The sequence below is a fragment of the Pristis pectinata genome, chromosome 33 (genome assembly GCF_009764475.1).
Source record: "Pristis pectinata isolate sPriPec2 chromosome 33, sPriPec2.1.pri, whole genome shotgun sequence".
NCBI lineage: Eukaryota > Metazoa > Chordata > Chondrichthyes > Rhinopristiformes > Pristidae > Pristis > Pristis pectinata.
Genome location: NC_067437.1, coordinates 16,317,061 through 16,330,979, shown reverse-complemented (window position 1 = coordinate 16,330,979; position 13,919 = coordinate 16,317,061). Strand labels below are relative to the sequence as shown.

Genomic DNA, 13,919 nt, shown 5'->3' with positions numbered 1-13,919 from the left:
GCAGGAAGGCCCTGGTTTCACCGCACTTAGAATACTGTGTACAGATCTGGTCTCCCTATCAAAAGGAGAACATAGAGGGAGCGCAACAAAGTTTTGCAGGTTGATTCCTGGGATGGGGGTGGGGAAGGGGATATGTCTCATGAGGAGAGATTAAACAAACTGGGCCTATTCTCTTGGGAGAAGCAGCATGAGAGGTGCAGGCACGGTAGTGTAGAGGTGCAGGCACGGTAGTGTAGCGGTTAGCGTAACACTATTACAGCACCAGCGACCCGGGTTCAATTCCGGCTGCTGTCTGCAAGGAGTTTGTACGTTCTCCCCGTGTCTGCATGGGTTTCCTCCGGGTGCTCCGGTTTCCTCCCACCTTCCAAAAGATGTACAGGTTAGGAAGTTGTGGGCATGCTATGTTGGTGCTGGAAGTGTGCAACACCTGCGGGCTGCCCCCAGAACACTCTATGCAAAAGATGCATTTCACTGTGTGTTTCGATGTACATGTGACTAATAAAGAAATCTTATCTGAGGTCATTGAAATGTGCACAATCCTTACAGGACTTGATGGGGTAGATATTTCCCCAGGTTGGGATAATTACAACCAGGGTTCACGGTCTCAAGATAAGGGCTCAGCCGACCAGGATGGAGATAGGAAGAAACTTCCTTACCCAGAGGTTGGTGAATCTTTGGAATTCTGTACCCAAAAGGGCTGTGGTGGCTCAGTCATTGAGGATATTCAAGACAATGATATATTTTTGAGTATTAAGGGAATCAAGGGATCTGGGGTCAGTGCAGGAAAGTGCAGCTGAGGATCAGCTGTGATCTCACTGAATGATGGAACAAGCACGAGGATACAGAAGACCTAATCCTGCTTCTGCTTCATTAAGCTCTCATGTTCTTAAGCTACCAAGACACAGGCAGAGACAATAGAGTGAGGCACCAGAGGGTGTGATCTGAGAATCAGAGCTCATGGAACCCATACTCCAGCATGAGTCAGTGCCACTGAGAATGAGACCCTGAGAAGAGCCAAGACCCTGAGAGAGGCAATATCCCCGAGAAAGAGACCCTGGTGAAAGGCAATGTCACCAGGAATAGATGCTGGTGAGAGTCAGTGCTCCTGGCTATGGGAGCTTGGTGAGCATTTGTCTTCCCGGTGTTGGGACCTTGGCTAGGGCCGGCGCCCCCGGCGATGGGACCTTGGCTACAGTCGGCGCCCCTGGTGATGGGGCATTGGCTACAGTCGGTGCCCCTGGTGATGGGGCTTTGGCTACAGTCGGCACCCTCGGGGGATGGGCTCCTGGCAAGTGTTCATTCCCCAGGAAAAGGATCCCACAAGCATTCATCCTCCTGGGAACAGGACTGTGGCAAGACCTTGCCATGAACTCTGATGGTGATGACTGCCCATATTCACGTATTATTTCAGGAACAGTGACACCTGCTCAATTCCCCACTGGGACTTCCTTTGACATTTCTCAGTAATGGGGAGGGTTTCAAGTCTCGGCCTCACCTGATGCAGTTTTTGGGGTCCGTGGCGCAGTCAATGTTGCAGCGAAACCGTTCCCATGCCAGCCAGCCCATGGGAGGGGTCCGCATTAAGCCATTATCCAGGGACAGAGCACAACTGGCAAGCAGCACCACAACAGGCAAGACCAGCAGCTCCATCACTCAACACTCACAGCCTTCAACAACCTGTACGGTTAATAGAAACACTGAGACAGGAAGAGAATGATTCAAAACTGGGCTATGTCCCTGAGCTGACTCTGATGGAGACCTATGCAAATTTGTCCCACTTCCCTATAAATCATGACCCATGTAGCTACCCAATTCCCTTTTGAAAGTTTCTATTGAATCTTTTCCCATTGTTCTTTCAGTCAGCTCACTCCAGGGAGAGTCTAGGACCAGAGGGCACAGCCTCAGAATAGAAGGACATCCCTTTACAACTGAGATGAGGAGGAATTTCTTTAGCCAGAGGGTGGTGAATCTGTGGAATTCATTGTCACAGACGGCTGTGGAGGCCAAATCAGTGGGTATATTTAAAGCAGAGGTTGATAGGTTCTTGATTAGTAAGGGTGTCAAAGGTTATAGGGAGAGGGCAGGAAAACAGGGTTGAGAGGGATAAATAGATCAGCCAATGATCGAATGGCAGAGCAGACTCAATGGGCAGAATGGCCTTGTTCTGCTCCTATCTCTTATGTCCAGAACACAACTCACTGCATAAAATCTTTTCAGCTCAGCCCCAGTTCATATGCCAATTATCGAAAATCTGTTCCCTCTCATTACCAACTTTCCTGCTGGTAAAACAGTTTCTCTTATTTACTTCACTTAAACCAGTCAAAATTTCAGGCACCTTGGTTTAAGGCAGACTGCTGTTATGACAGGGCTGCATTAAAAGGAATGATTGAACAGGTTGAACCTATACTCTCTGGAGTTTTTAAAAGAATGAAAGATGATCACACTGAAATATTCAAGATCCTGAGTTTGGGGGGAGTTAGGAGGCAGTGGGAACTGGATGGTGATTCACAGGGTAGATGCTGTGAGGATACTTACCCTGGCAAGAGGGGGCTCAGTGCCAGGGGTCAACCACTTAGAACTGATATGAGGAGGAGTTTGATCTCTCAAGAGGTAAAACTTGGTAACTACAGATAACTAAAGGCCCTCAGCCTGATACCTGGCAGGAAAAGCCAAACAAGTTGTATTTCAAACTTTATTGGAAGTAGTCACAGTTCCTCCCTTTCACCCAGCCCATTGCAATTCCAGATCGCCAGTTGATAACATCAACCTGAAAGCAAATAGCCTTATTTGTAGCTCCTACTCCTCAGACAAGGGGAGGACACCACCCACCCACCTATTTCTCATCATACCCACAGCAGGCCAGGATAGGAGCTTCCTGACTCCTAATCCATTTACCCACCTGGCGATGGGCTTCACATTCACCCTAAATCGAGGAAATTTACCTTCCCACCCCCCCTCCTCCAACCACCAAAACCAAGTTTTGAAGTTCAAACGATCCAACACATTGTAACTGTTCTACCCCCCCCAGTAGAAATCCTGCTACTGTTACCAATGCTTCCTTGCTCACCCTTCCCATTTCTCTATCACAGTTACTACTCACTCACCTTAGTCTCTCTCCCTCAACCCCACTAACAATATTCCCTCCATTTCCCTCCACCCCACTAACAATACTTCATTCATCACCCTCCCTTCTATTGCAAACCCCCTCCCCATCACTTACTAACTCCCAACTGTTTTCGGTGAGTTTTCAACCCAACAGTCGCAGACAGTTGAAGGCCTAGCATCAGCTGACTTGTGTCACCTGACAAATACCCTCAACTTTTGCTCGCACCTCCCACTCCACAGGCACAATCCAGGCAGGTTGCACTTTCTGAACCTCCACAACAGTTCTTGCAGTGCGCAAGATGAAGAGCTAAGACCGAGAGAGAAACCAAAACTCCTGAGACACTGCCATCTACGGCTGGCCTCTGACAGACTGCCGCCTCTGGCTTAAATTGTGCCATATTTAAATATAAATTGAGAGTAAACTCGATGTTTTGTAAATGCATCCTGTCTCATTGGAAGCGGTGCAGTGCCTGATCTAACAAGTGATTGCGATTGTGGTGTGACATGGATGCATAGGCAAGAAATAGAGGACTTAAAAATGTATAAAGGGAACTTACTTAATTTACAAATAATGACAAAAGTAGATGACTTTAAAGCAGGGATTGAATTATGTCCGTGCACCCTGGTCCGATTACCCATATCATAGTCATAGAGAGCAATACAGCACGGATACAGACCCTTTGGCCCAGTCAGTCCATGCCAACCAGGTGCCCACCCAGCTAGTCCCAATTTCCTGCGTTCAACCCATATCCCTCCAAGCCCCACCCCTACATGTTCTGATCTTCTTTAATGATACTACTGTACCTGCCTCAACTACTTCCTCTGGCAGCTCGTTCCATATACTCACCACCCTCTGCGTGAAAAAGTTGCCCCTCAGGTCCCTTTTAAATCTTTCCCCTCTCACCCTAAACCCATGCCCCTAATTTTGGACTCCACTACCCTGGGGAAAAGACTGATACCATCCACCTTATCTGCGCCTTTCATAATTTTAAATATTTCTATAAGGTTGCCCCTCATTCACCTACTTTCCAAGAAATAAAAACCTAGCCTGGCCAACCACTCAGGCCCTCTTGTCCTATCAGCACCCTCCTAAATCGTTTCTGCACTCCTTCCAGTTCAACCACATCTTTCCTATTACAGCCTTCAGAGACTTAGTCTTGACTCGTGCAATCTCATTCATAACTCAAAGAATTACAGATCAGAAAGAACTTAGAATCATAGAACTATTATAGCACTGGGAGGCCATTCTGCCCATTGATGCTACATGGGGCCCTGTAATACAATCCATTCAACCCAATCTCCCATTCATTTCCTCAGGTGCCCTTCCAATTCTCATTCGAAAGCATTGCTTCAATGGTTTCAGCACCCTTGTAGGCAGTGAGTATCAGATCATAACCGAACAAAACGTTTTCCCTTACATTACCCCTGTATTTTTTTGCCCTTCATTTTGAATCTGTGCCCCTGGTCCATGAATTATTTGTTAATGAGAATACTTTCCCTCTGTTTACCCCATCTCCTCTTATCACCCTGTTTCTCCAGCCTAGCATTCCCGGGGCTCTTCCAGCAAACTTCAAAGGAATTTGCAGCTAATGAAGTGTGGATCCACTTAATATAGATTGTGTGCAATCCATCCTATTGTGGGAGCAGACCATTCGGCCCCTCGAACCTGTGATTTAGATCTTAATCACTCACTTTGGTTCTACAAACCCCAATTCCCTTTCTTAATAACTATCTACCACCAACTATCAGAGGCTGTAACCAACCCGTTTAATGCAGTTGGGTTTGGACGTCCTCACAGTGTTGATTCTAGGGCCATAGCAACCGGTTGCCATGACAACCCCGTCAAAGGCCGGGAGCCGCCTTTCACTCTCTGTGACGTCATCAGCGAGCAACTTCCTCTTTCCTCCTACCGACATGGCGGCGCTTGGGCGGTCTCTGTTCGGTCTCAGAAACACCTTGAAGGTCGGGGTAACCCGCGGCTTTCTGCATCCCCAGAACAAACCTGGGAGGCAGCTTGACTCGGCCCGAAACATGCTGGTGACGAAATCGGGAGCCATTTTACCCAAACCTGAAAAGGTAAGGTCGGCCCTTGGGCCGGTGAACGGTGAAGGCTTAATTGACGGCGAGCTGCACCAATCAGCGGGCAAAGAGCGGTGATTGACATGTTTCTCGGCCAGTGACGAACAGGAACGACGGAACGTCAGACTGAGTTGGTCGGTGAATGAAAATTTTTAAACTGCAGACGACGGAAAACTGAAATAAAATCGGAGACGCTCAGCAGTCGGGCGGTGTTTGATGGAAGGTCTTTCACCCCAAAACGTTTTGATGGAAGGTCTTTCACCCCCCCAAAACGTTAACTGTTTCCCTTTGCAGCAGCACACTGAGCGCTGGATGCACTCAGTGGGTCAGGCAGGGAATGGACAGTCGACATTTCGGTCGAGACCCTTCATTTGGACTCTTTCCCTTCCCACAGATGCTGCCTGACCTGCTGAGTGTTTTCAGCACTTTCTGATTTTATTTCAGTGAATGACTGCAGGCTTTGACTGCCGATTGAAGTCTATGGTTCTGATCGTTATTGTTAAGTTGTGAGCTTAATAAAAACATGGAGTCGGGATTTGGCTGTACACCTCCTGGGACTAGTTCCACCATTCAGTGAGATCATGGCTGATCTGATCTTCACCTCACCTCCAGTTTCCTATCTGAAATAAAAGTTAAAAACAAATTTTAAAAAAGCACTCGGTGGAGTTCTGTTTGTCTTTCAACCCATGCTGCCTGACCTGCTGAGTGGTTCAAGCAGTTTCTATTTTTGTTTGAGATTTCCAGCATGTACATATTTTATTTTTCATCCACCACTTTATCCATTTTCCATAATCCATGACTCCAATTATAGACCAAAAATCTATCTCCACCTTGCATATACTTAATGACATTTATTTATTTAAGGGATGTTGGTTTTGTGTTCCTGGGAGGGTGAGGTATGATCCCATGGCTTTCTGACTCCAGCTGTGCGTCTGTGTGGAAATCTGGTGAGGCAGACTGTGCTGTTTTGGTCTGCTAACATCACCTCGCGTTCATGATGTTGGCATGTGGAGTGGTTAGAATTAGAAGAGAATATGTATAAAGTTTTACTTTCCTTCCTGCAGACTTCCTTCGGTCTTGTGAAAGTCTTCATTGTGGTTATTCCTTTTCTGTACATGGGCACGTTGATCAGCAAGAGTTTTGCCTCACTGCTGGAGGAACACGACATCTTTGTCCCAGCTGATGATGACGATGATGACTAACTCAGGGTAAAGGAACATATCTGCTGACTTACTGCCTGATGCTGGAGCCAGCCTTTGGGGCAAATGTCAGATCTATACCTGCCATTTAGCTGAGTAGAGTAATCTGGATCCCAATGGACAGAGTAGATGTGGTTAAGCTGTTTCCCTTGGTGGGTGAGTCCAGGACTAGAGGGCATAATCTTAGAATTAGAGGGTACCGGTTTAAAACAGAAGTGAGGAGAAATTTCTTTAGCCAGAGGGTAGTGAAATTATGGAATTCTTTGCCATGTACAGCTGTGGAGGCCCAATCATTGGGGGTGTTTAAGGTGGAGATAGATAGGTACCTAATTAGTCAAGGTATCAAAGGAAACAGGGATAAGGCTGGAAATTGGGGCTGGATAGGAATAGTTTTAGTTTAGCTCATAGAGCAGACTCGATGGGCTGAATGGCTTGCTTCTGCTCCTTTGTTTTGTGATCTTCTGATCCAGAGACATTGAGTGGCTGCTTCTGTGAAGCCCCTTGACATGTTCTTGTACGTGACAGGTGCTACTTAAAGGTCTGCACTATGGCTTACAGCTGGTGACAGGAAACGGCAGTGGATCCTGGTGCCTCAAAATTACTCCAGGCACCCTCACTGGAAACTGAGTACAAGGACTGACTGGCAGCTCACAGCTGGTGAATTTCGTAATCCTTGTCCTTGTAGAATCGAGCTCTCATTAGGATGGCCTGCAGGATTATCTAAAGAATGAATTGCTGTCCTCGAGGACTGTTCCCTATCACTGCCGGGAGAGAGCCACCAATGTGGAAAGGCAAAATTTTACTACCCATCTTGGCTAATGGAAGCTATCTGGTCAATAGGTGGCACTCCTGCCTCTAAGTCAGAAGGTTGTAGGTTCAAATCTCACTCTAGGGCCCCTCATTATCTCAGGTCAGCGTTGACAAGTACCTTTAAACCATGGCCCAGCCTGACCTCGATGTAAAACATTCCATGGCCTATGTGAAGAGAAGCAAGAAAGTTTTCCCTGAAGCACTAACTAATATTTATCCAACATCACTGGAAATTAAAATTCAGATTATTACCTCACTGGTGTTTGTGGGAGTTTGCTGTACAGATTCAATGGAAGTTTTGTTTCCCTGTGGTCTGAGAGCTTGGTCTCATAGGTTTAAAGCAAGACTGAATTGTTTGCCATTATGAAGGGTGGGTGAGATTATCTAGTACGGGGCTACCCGCTGGGTAAGGTCAGCAAGTTTCCTTCCCTGAATGGGATTGATGAGTAAATTGGATTTTTACAATCCATCAGCTTTTAACTGATGTCAGCTTTTTAAACAGACTTCTATTTCTAAACCTGCTTCTGATCTCTTGATCATTCTCCTAGATTTCTGGTTTATTTGTCCAGGGATGTGGACCCTAAATCATTGTGTTTGGTCACTGCTAATGATCAGTGGTATCGTGTTCCACAGCTGCAGATGTTTCAGTATTGGTCTGCCCCCAGATCCCTATTCCGTCAAGTTTGCAGTGGAGAAAATTGGGCACGGGGAATAAAATCTTTAGCAGAAAGAGACAGTGAAGCTGGTATCATCCCCTCTCTCTTCTTGTTTTTCAGGTTTCTCCTCAATTCACAAGCTGGTCTCGTTTGATTGAAAACCATGGGAGTCATTAGCTGTACATATTATTCCTGTACCTAAATCACCCAAATCCCTCAGACTGAAGAAACAACTTCTCTGAAGAGGGAAACAATCAAAGTGTGGCCATACTTTGCATGCGTTGCACATAGTGTGTGTATGGGGTGGGGTTTGGTTCAAGAGGGTATGGATGGGACATTTAGCATTTATTAGACTTAGGATCACTCTCCTAAGAAAACCTTTCCTATCTTAGCTAGATTGACACTTATTTAGACAAGCACTTCTGATGTTTGAATTATATTTGTTTTATAAATCTGACTCTCTGTACTTCCAACGATACAAACCCAGGCTGGACTTCAGCTTACATAAATGTCCTGTTGCATGGTGCTGGTGTTCTGTGGATGCCTTTGAATTATAGTCCCACTATAAACAGGGGGGCATGCTGATGCAAGCAGAATTTGCCTGCTGTATATGTTGGTTGATGTAACCCAACAGTTGTCAGCACTGGGTCAGGATCGAACACTCCTCTCTAGTTGTTCAAATTTATAATCTGCAGTTTGGAATCACCGACAAAGCTGTTGGTGGTTTGGAACAGCAGAGCTTGACTTCTTATTGGTTAAGGGAAGTATAATTTACACAGTGAAACTAGTCATTTGAATCCAAGCAAATGGGAAAAGTTACTTCCTTGAAACAACACAGTAATTTAATTTCTGTAGTAATTAAACTTTAGAAGCATCAGGCAGAGTGAAATGTGATCAGCAGTGAATCATTTGGCCCAGAAATAAGAGGTACTTTAGATCATTGCAACCAGTGATATAGAGAAATCAATGTTAAGACAAATGGGATGTGATTTTGGCTGATTGTGTGCACCTGGCCTTTCGCAGTGGTGGGAAAGTGTGAGCTGTGGAATAGATACGATCTGCCTCCAGTGAGAGTACATATCTGGTGTGTAACTGAGTGCCTGCTGTTTGTTTTTTGGCTCCATATTTTGTCGATGATGTGGGACATTAAATGCTTCAGTTAAATTACCTCTGGTTTAAAGATTTGCTGGTGTGTTTTGACGGACTCCATTTCTGTCACCTGCAGCAATAAAACTGGTTGAATCTGACCGAACAACTTGTTGTTTTTCTGCTTATTACTGGACATGCTGTATTTTGACAAATGGTTTAGCAGATTTGTACGTTGTTGGCCTGAAGTTTCCTTGTCTCCCAACCCTAGGACGTTGAGGTGAATGCAGGCTAACGATGCTGCCTGGATGCTTACTGTAAACTCTGGTACACTCTCCCCAACACAATGGGCTTTTGTTTGTATCTTTCTTTTTAAACTAGTGCAGTTTCCCCCATCTAGCCTCTCAATTTTCATTTTTCTTTCCCACCACCAGCCCCATGACCATGTGTGAGTAGGTGGCTGTTTCTGAAATCCACAGACTTGCTCGGAAGCTTCTCTCCCTATCATTACCAAGAGCATTTTATTCATCCACCCCCCCCCCCCCTTCTAATCTTGTCACCTGGAGGCCTTACCTCTACAGATGTTTTATTTGGAAAGTAAAGAACTTGGATAATATCGAGAACTGGCTGAGAATACTGTATCCAGCAAAGGCTACAGGACCAGACAACGTCCCAGCTGCAGTACTGAAGACTTACACTCAGACCTATCCATGTCTGTTCCAGTGCAGTTACAATACTGGCTTCTATCAGGCAAATGTGGAAAATCGTCCAGCTATATCCTGTTCACAAAATGCACGACAATCCAGTCTAGTGACTGCCCAAGTAGTTTAAATCATTACCAAAGTGATGAAAGCCTTTGTTAACAGCGCTAGCATGTGGCACTTAGGCAATGGTCTGTTTGGGTTTCGTTTATTATTATTAATGTCACATGTACTGAGGTACAGTGAAAAACTTGTCTTGCATACTGTTCATACAGATCAATTCATTACACAGTGCATTGAAGTAGTGCAGGGTAAAACAATACAGAATGCAGAATAAAGTGTTGCAGCTAGAGAGAAAGTGCAGTACAGGCAAACAATGAGTTGCAATGTCATAACGCGATGAGGTAGATTGGAAGATGAAGAATTCATCCTTTAGCATATGAGAGGGCAATTCAAGAAGCTGATAACAGTGGGATAGATACTTTCCTTAGGCTTGGTTGTTTGTGCTCTCAAGCTTTTGTACCTTCTCACTGGCGGAAGAGGGGAGAAGAGAGTATAACCAGGGTGGGAGGGGTCCTTGATTGTGTTGACCGTTTTCCCAAGGCAACGGGACATGTAGACAGAGTCAATGGAGGAGAGGTCAGTTTGTGTGGTGGACTGGGCTGCATTAACCTCTCCTTACTTCAATCTGAGGTTCCCACCCGCTTTAAGAAGACCATGATCATCCTGGTACCTAAGAAAAACAAGGTAACGTGCCTTAATGACTACTGCTCGGTGGCTCTGACATCCACCATCATGAAGTGCTTTGAGAGGTTGGTCATGGCACGTGTTAACTCCAGTCTCCCAGACAACCTCAACCCACTGCAATTCGCCTACTGCTGAAACAGGTCTACGGCGGATGCCATCTCCCTGGCCCTACACTCAGCTCTGGAGCATCTGGACAGTAAAGACACCTACATTAGACTATTGTTTATTGACTACAGCTCTGCCTTCCATACTATAATTCCAAGCAAACTCATCACCAAACTCTGAGACCTGGAACTCAACTCCTCCGTTTGCAACTGGAACCTTGACTTCCTGACCAACAGACTGCAATCAGTGAGGATAGGCAGCAACACCTCCGGCACGATTATTCTCAACACTGGTGCCCCACAAGGCTGTGTCCTCGGCCCCTTACTCTATTGCCTATACACTCATGACTGAGTGGCCAGATTCTGCTCTAAGTTTGCAGATGATACTACCGTAGTGGGCCATATCTCAAATAATGATGAGTTGGAGTACAGGAAAGAGATAGAGAGCTTAGTGACATGGTGTCATAACAACAACTTTTCCCTCAATGTCAGCAAAACAAAAGAGCTGGTCATTGACTTCAGGAAGGGGGGTGGTGCACGTGCTCCTGTCTACATCAATGGTGCTGAGGTCGAGGGGGTTGAGAGCTCCAAGTTCCTGGGAGTGAACATCACCAATAGCCTGTCCTGGTCCACTCACATAGACGCCACGGCCAACAAACTTCACCAGTGCCTCAGGAGGCTAAAGAAATTTGGCATGTCCCCTTTAATATTCACCAACTTTTATCAATGCACCATAGAAAGCATCCTATCCGGATGCATCACAGCTTGGTATGGCAACTGCAAGAAACTGCAGAGGATTGTAGACACAGCTCAGCACATCACCGAAACCAGCCTCCCCTCCATGGACTCTGTCTACACTTCTCACTGCCTCAGTAAAGCAGCCGGAACAGTCAAAGACCCCACCCACCCCGGTCAGTCTCTTCTCCCCTCTCCCATCAGATAGAAGATACAAAAGCCTGTAAGTACGTACCACCAGGTTCAAGGATGGCTTCTATCCCACTGTTATAAGACTATTTGAACGGTTCCCTAGTATGATAAGATGGACTCTTGACTTCACAATTTACTTCGTTATGACCATGCACCTTGTTGTCAACCCGCACTGCACTTTCTCTGTAGCTGTTACACCTTATTCTGCATTCCATTACTGTTTTACCTTGTACTACTCAATGCACTGTTGTAATGAATTGATCTGTATGAACAGTATGCAAGAAATGTTTTTCACTGCACCTCAGAGCATGTGACAATAATATTCCAATTCACAACTCTGATTTCTTGCGGTCTTGGGCAGAGCACTGGCCATACCAAGCTGTGATGCATCTAGATAGGATATAATCTGTAAAAATTGGTAAGAGTCATCAGGGACATGCCCAATTGGCAGGAATTCCTGGATTTGGATCTTAATGGACCAAAAATTTGAATTCCAGAGGTGTGGTTATGAGATCAACAGTATTTGACCAAATGTGGCATCAAAGAGCCCTGGTTGTACTGAAGTCAATGGGGATCAAGAAGAAAACACTAATGGTTGGCAATATAAACTCACGGAAACAAAAAGTAGTTTTGCTTGTTGGAGATCAATCACCTCAGCCCCTGAACTGGCAAATTCCACACCAAGTTCCATGTGGACAGCACCCAAGGTCAGGATTGAATGTGATTCACTGCAGTTGCAAAGCACCACCATGCTGTGCATAATATATGAGCATTGTTGCAGGATTGATTAACTGACTGAAAGCAGAGAGGCACAGTTATCAGGTTGGCAAACTATAACTAGGGGAGTGGCAAGGGAATCAAATGGAGCCAGGTCCTCAACTATTTACATTAATGATTTACATGAAGGGACCATGTTTTCTGACAATACAAAGCTGGGTGGGACATTAAATTTCTGCCAAGGGATAGAGGCAAGTTAAGCAAAAGGGATGAAGGATAGAAAATGGACTATAATGTGGGGAATGTGAGGCCATCCACTTTAGTAGGAAGAACAGAAAAGCAGAGTAGTGTATAAATTCAGAGAGAGATTAATGAATCGTGTTCAGGGAGATCTGGCTGTCTTTGTGCAAAAACAAGAGAAACTTAGCATGCAGACACAGTAACTATTTATTGCAAGGAGGACAGGATACAAGAGTAGTGGGTAGATTTGGAGAAATGACGGGGAACAAAGCATGCAGCTTTAAAGTCATCAAGCCATACAGCACGGAAACAGGCCTTTCGGCCCACCAAGTCTGACCAATCATCAGCCACTCATTTACACTAATCCTACACCAATCCCATTTTTAAAATTCTGTCTTCTCATCAACTACCCCTGACTCTGCTGCTCATCTGCACACCAGGGCCAACTTACAGTGGCCAATTAACCCACCAACCTGCATGTCTTCAAGGTGTGGGAGGAAACTGGAGCACCCGGGGGGAAACCCACGCAGTCACAGGGTGAACGTGCAAACTCCACACAGACAGCGCCGGAGGTCAGGGTCTCTGGTTCTGCGAGGCAGCAGGTCTACTAGCTGCACCATTGTGCCACCTATTTTTTTGCTCTCTTATTTAATGATGAATGTACCTGCTGCTGAGACGAGATTCACTGGACGAATTCCCGGATTGAAGGAATTGTCTTCCAAGAAAGATTGAGCAGATTGGGTTTATACCCACTGGAGTTTAGTTTCAGGATAAACGGTCCCCCATTTAAGAGGAGGAGGAATTTCTTTTCTCAGTGGGTTATGAATCTTTGGAATTTTCTACTCCAGAGAGCCGTTACTTTGTATATTGAAGGCAGAGATAGATTTTGGGGCTACACAGTGCTGAGTAGGGAAAGTGAAGCTGACACCAAAGATCAGATCAGCCACAGTTTTACAAAAGGCAGGGCAAGTCTAAGAGGGCCAAGTCCTGCTCTTATGGAATTTGTCCTTATGGGAAAAACTCAGCAAGATGGCACTGGAGCGTGGCGTCTCGTTGCAAGCTGCTCTCTACAGTTCTACTCATTACCCTTACTATAATCTATACCAATACCAAAACAGATAGTTGAGGCACACCAGAGGTAGCATGGTGTAACATAAGGCCAAAAGTGGAGACGAGAGTTGAACTGATGTACTCTGGCGTGCAGTGCCCGGCAGTAGTGGACCACCCTTCTAGTAACCAGTCAAACAGACTGGGGCCTGGATTGATGGGAGAGCACCTGGGAACACCCGGTGCAGTAAGGAAACAGATTGGATTTATGTCCCAATAAGAAACACAACACGAGGCACCTCAAGGGAAAGACGAGGATCTCAGAAGCATAAGACTGAGCAATATGATCTATACTATGTAAAGTCGTTACAGTTCATTATTATTTTTCGAAGAGTCACGTCCCCACGGGTTGTCTATGTGGTCAGGGGGCAATGATTGTCATGCTTCCAGCCTGGGTTTCCTGCTGAAGGGAGGCATCTTCTCAATCATCAAGGTCAAAGA

The 13,919-nt window shown here is 45.7% G+C and overlaps 2 protein-coding genes across 4 annotated transcripts in view; one reads left to right on the top strand and one right to left on the bottom strand.

The window, feature by feature from the left end:
• The window catches only part of LOC127585510 (alpha-N-acetylgalactosaminidase-like), a 31,384-nt gene extending 28,003 nt beyond the window's left edge, over positions 1-3,381 (bottom strand). The window contains exons 1-2 of one of the 3 annotated variants that reach the window (XM_052043027.1): positions 3,332-3,381; positions 1,496-1,677 (exon numbers count right to left, since the gene is read on the bottom strand). In XM_052043027.1, the coding sequence (XP_051898987.1) occupies positions 1,496-1,650 (155 nt within the window). In that variant the 5' untranslated portion in view covers positions 1,651-1,677; positions 3,332-3,381. Of the gene's footprint in view, positions 1-1,495; positions 1,678-2,535; positions 2,646-3,220 lie in introns of those variants that run through there. The other 2 variants (XM_052043026.1, XM_052043028.1) reach the window with 2 other exon arrangements.
• A 1,615-nt stretch (positions 3,382-4,996) lies between these two features.
• On the top strand, positions 4,997-9,104 carry smdt1b (single-pass membrane protein with aspartate-rich tail 1b). The gene is made up of 3 exons (XM_052043029.1): positions 4,997-5,181; positions 6,249-6,392; positions 7,970-9,104. The coding sequence occupies exons 1-2, from the start codon at positions 5,020-5,022 to the stop codon at positions 6,384-6,386; spliced, it is 300 nt and encodes a 99-aa protein (XP_051898989.1). The 5' UTR covers positions 4,997-5,019; the 3' UTR covers positions 6,387-6,392; positions 7,970-9,104.
• Positions 9,105-13,919: the final 4,815 nt, after the last annotated feature.

Coding starts and splice junctions, on each gene's coding strand:
- smdt1b (XM_052043029.1), top strand. CDS start 5,020: ATGGCGGCGCTTGGGCGGTCTCTGTTCGGTCTCAGAAACACCTTGAAG. Junction 5,182..6,248: donor TTTTACCCAAACCTGAAAAG/GTAAGGTCGGCC, acceptor TCCTTCCTGCAG/ACTTCCTTCGGTCTTGTGAA.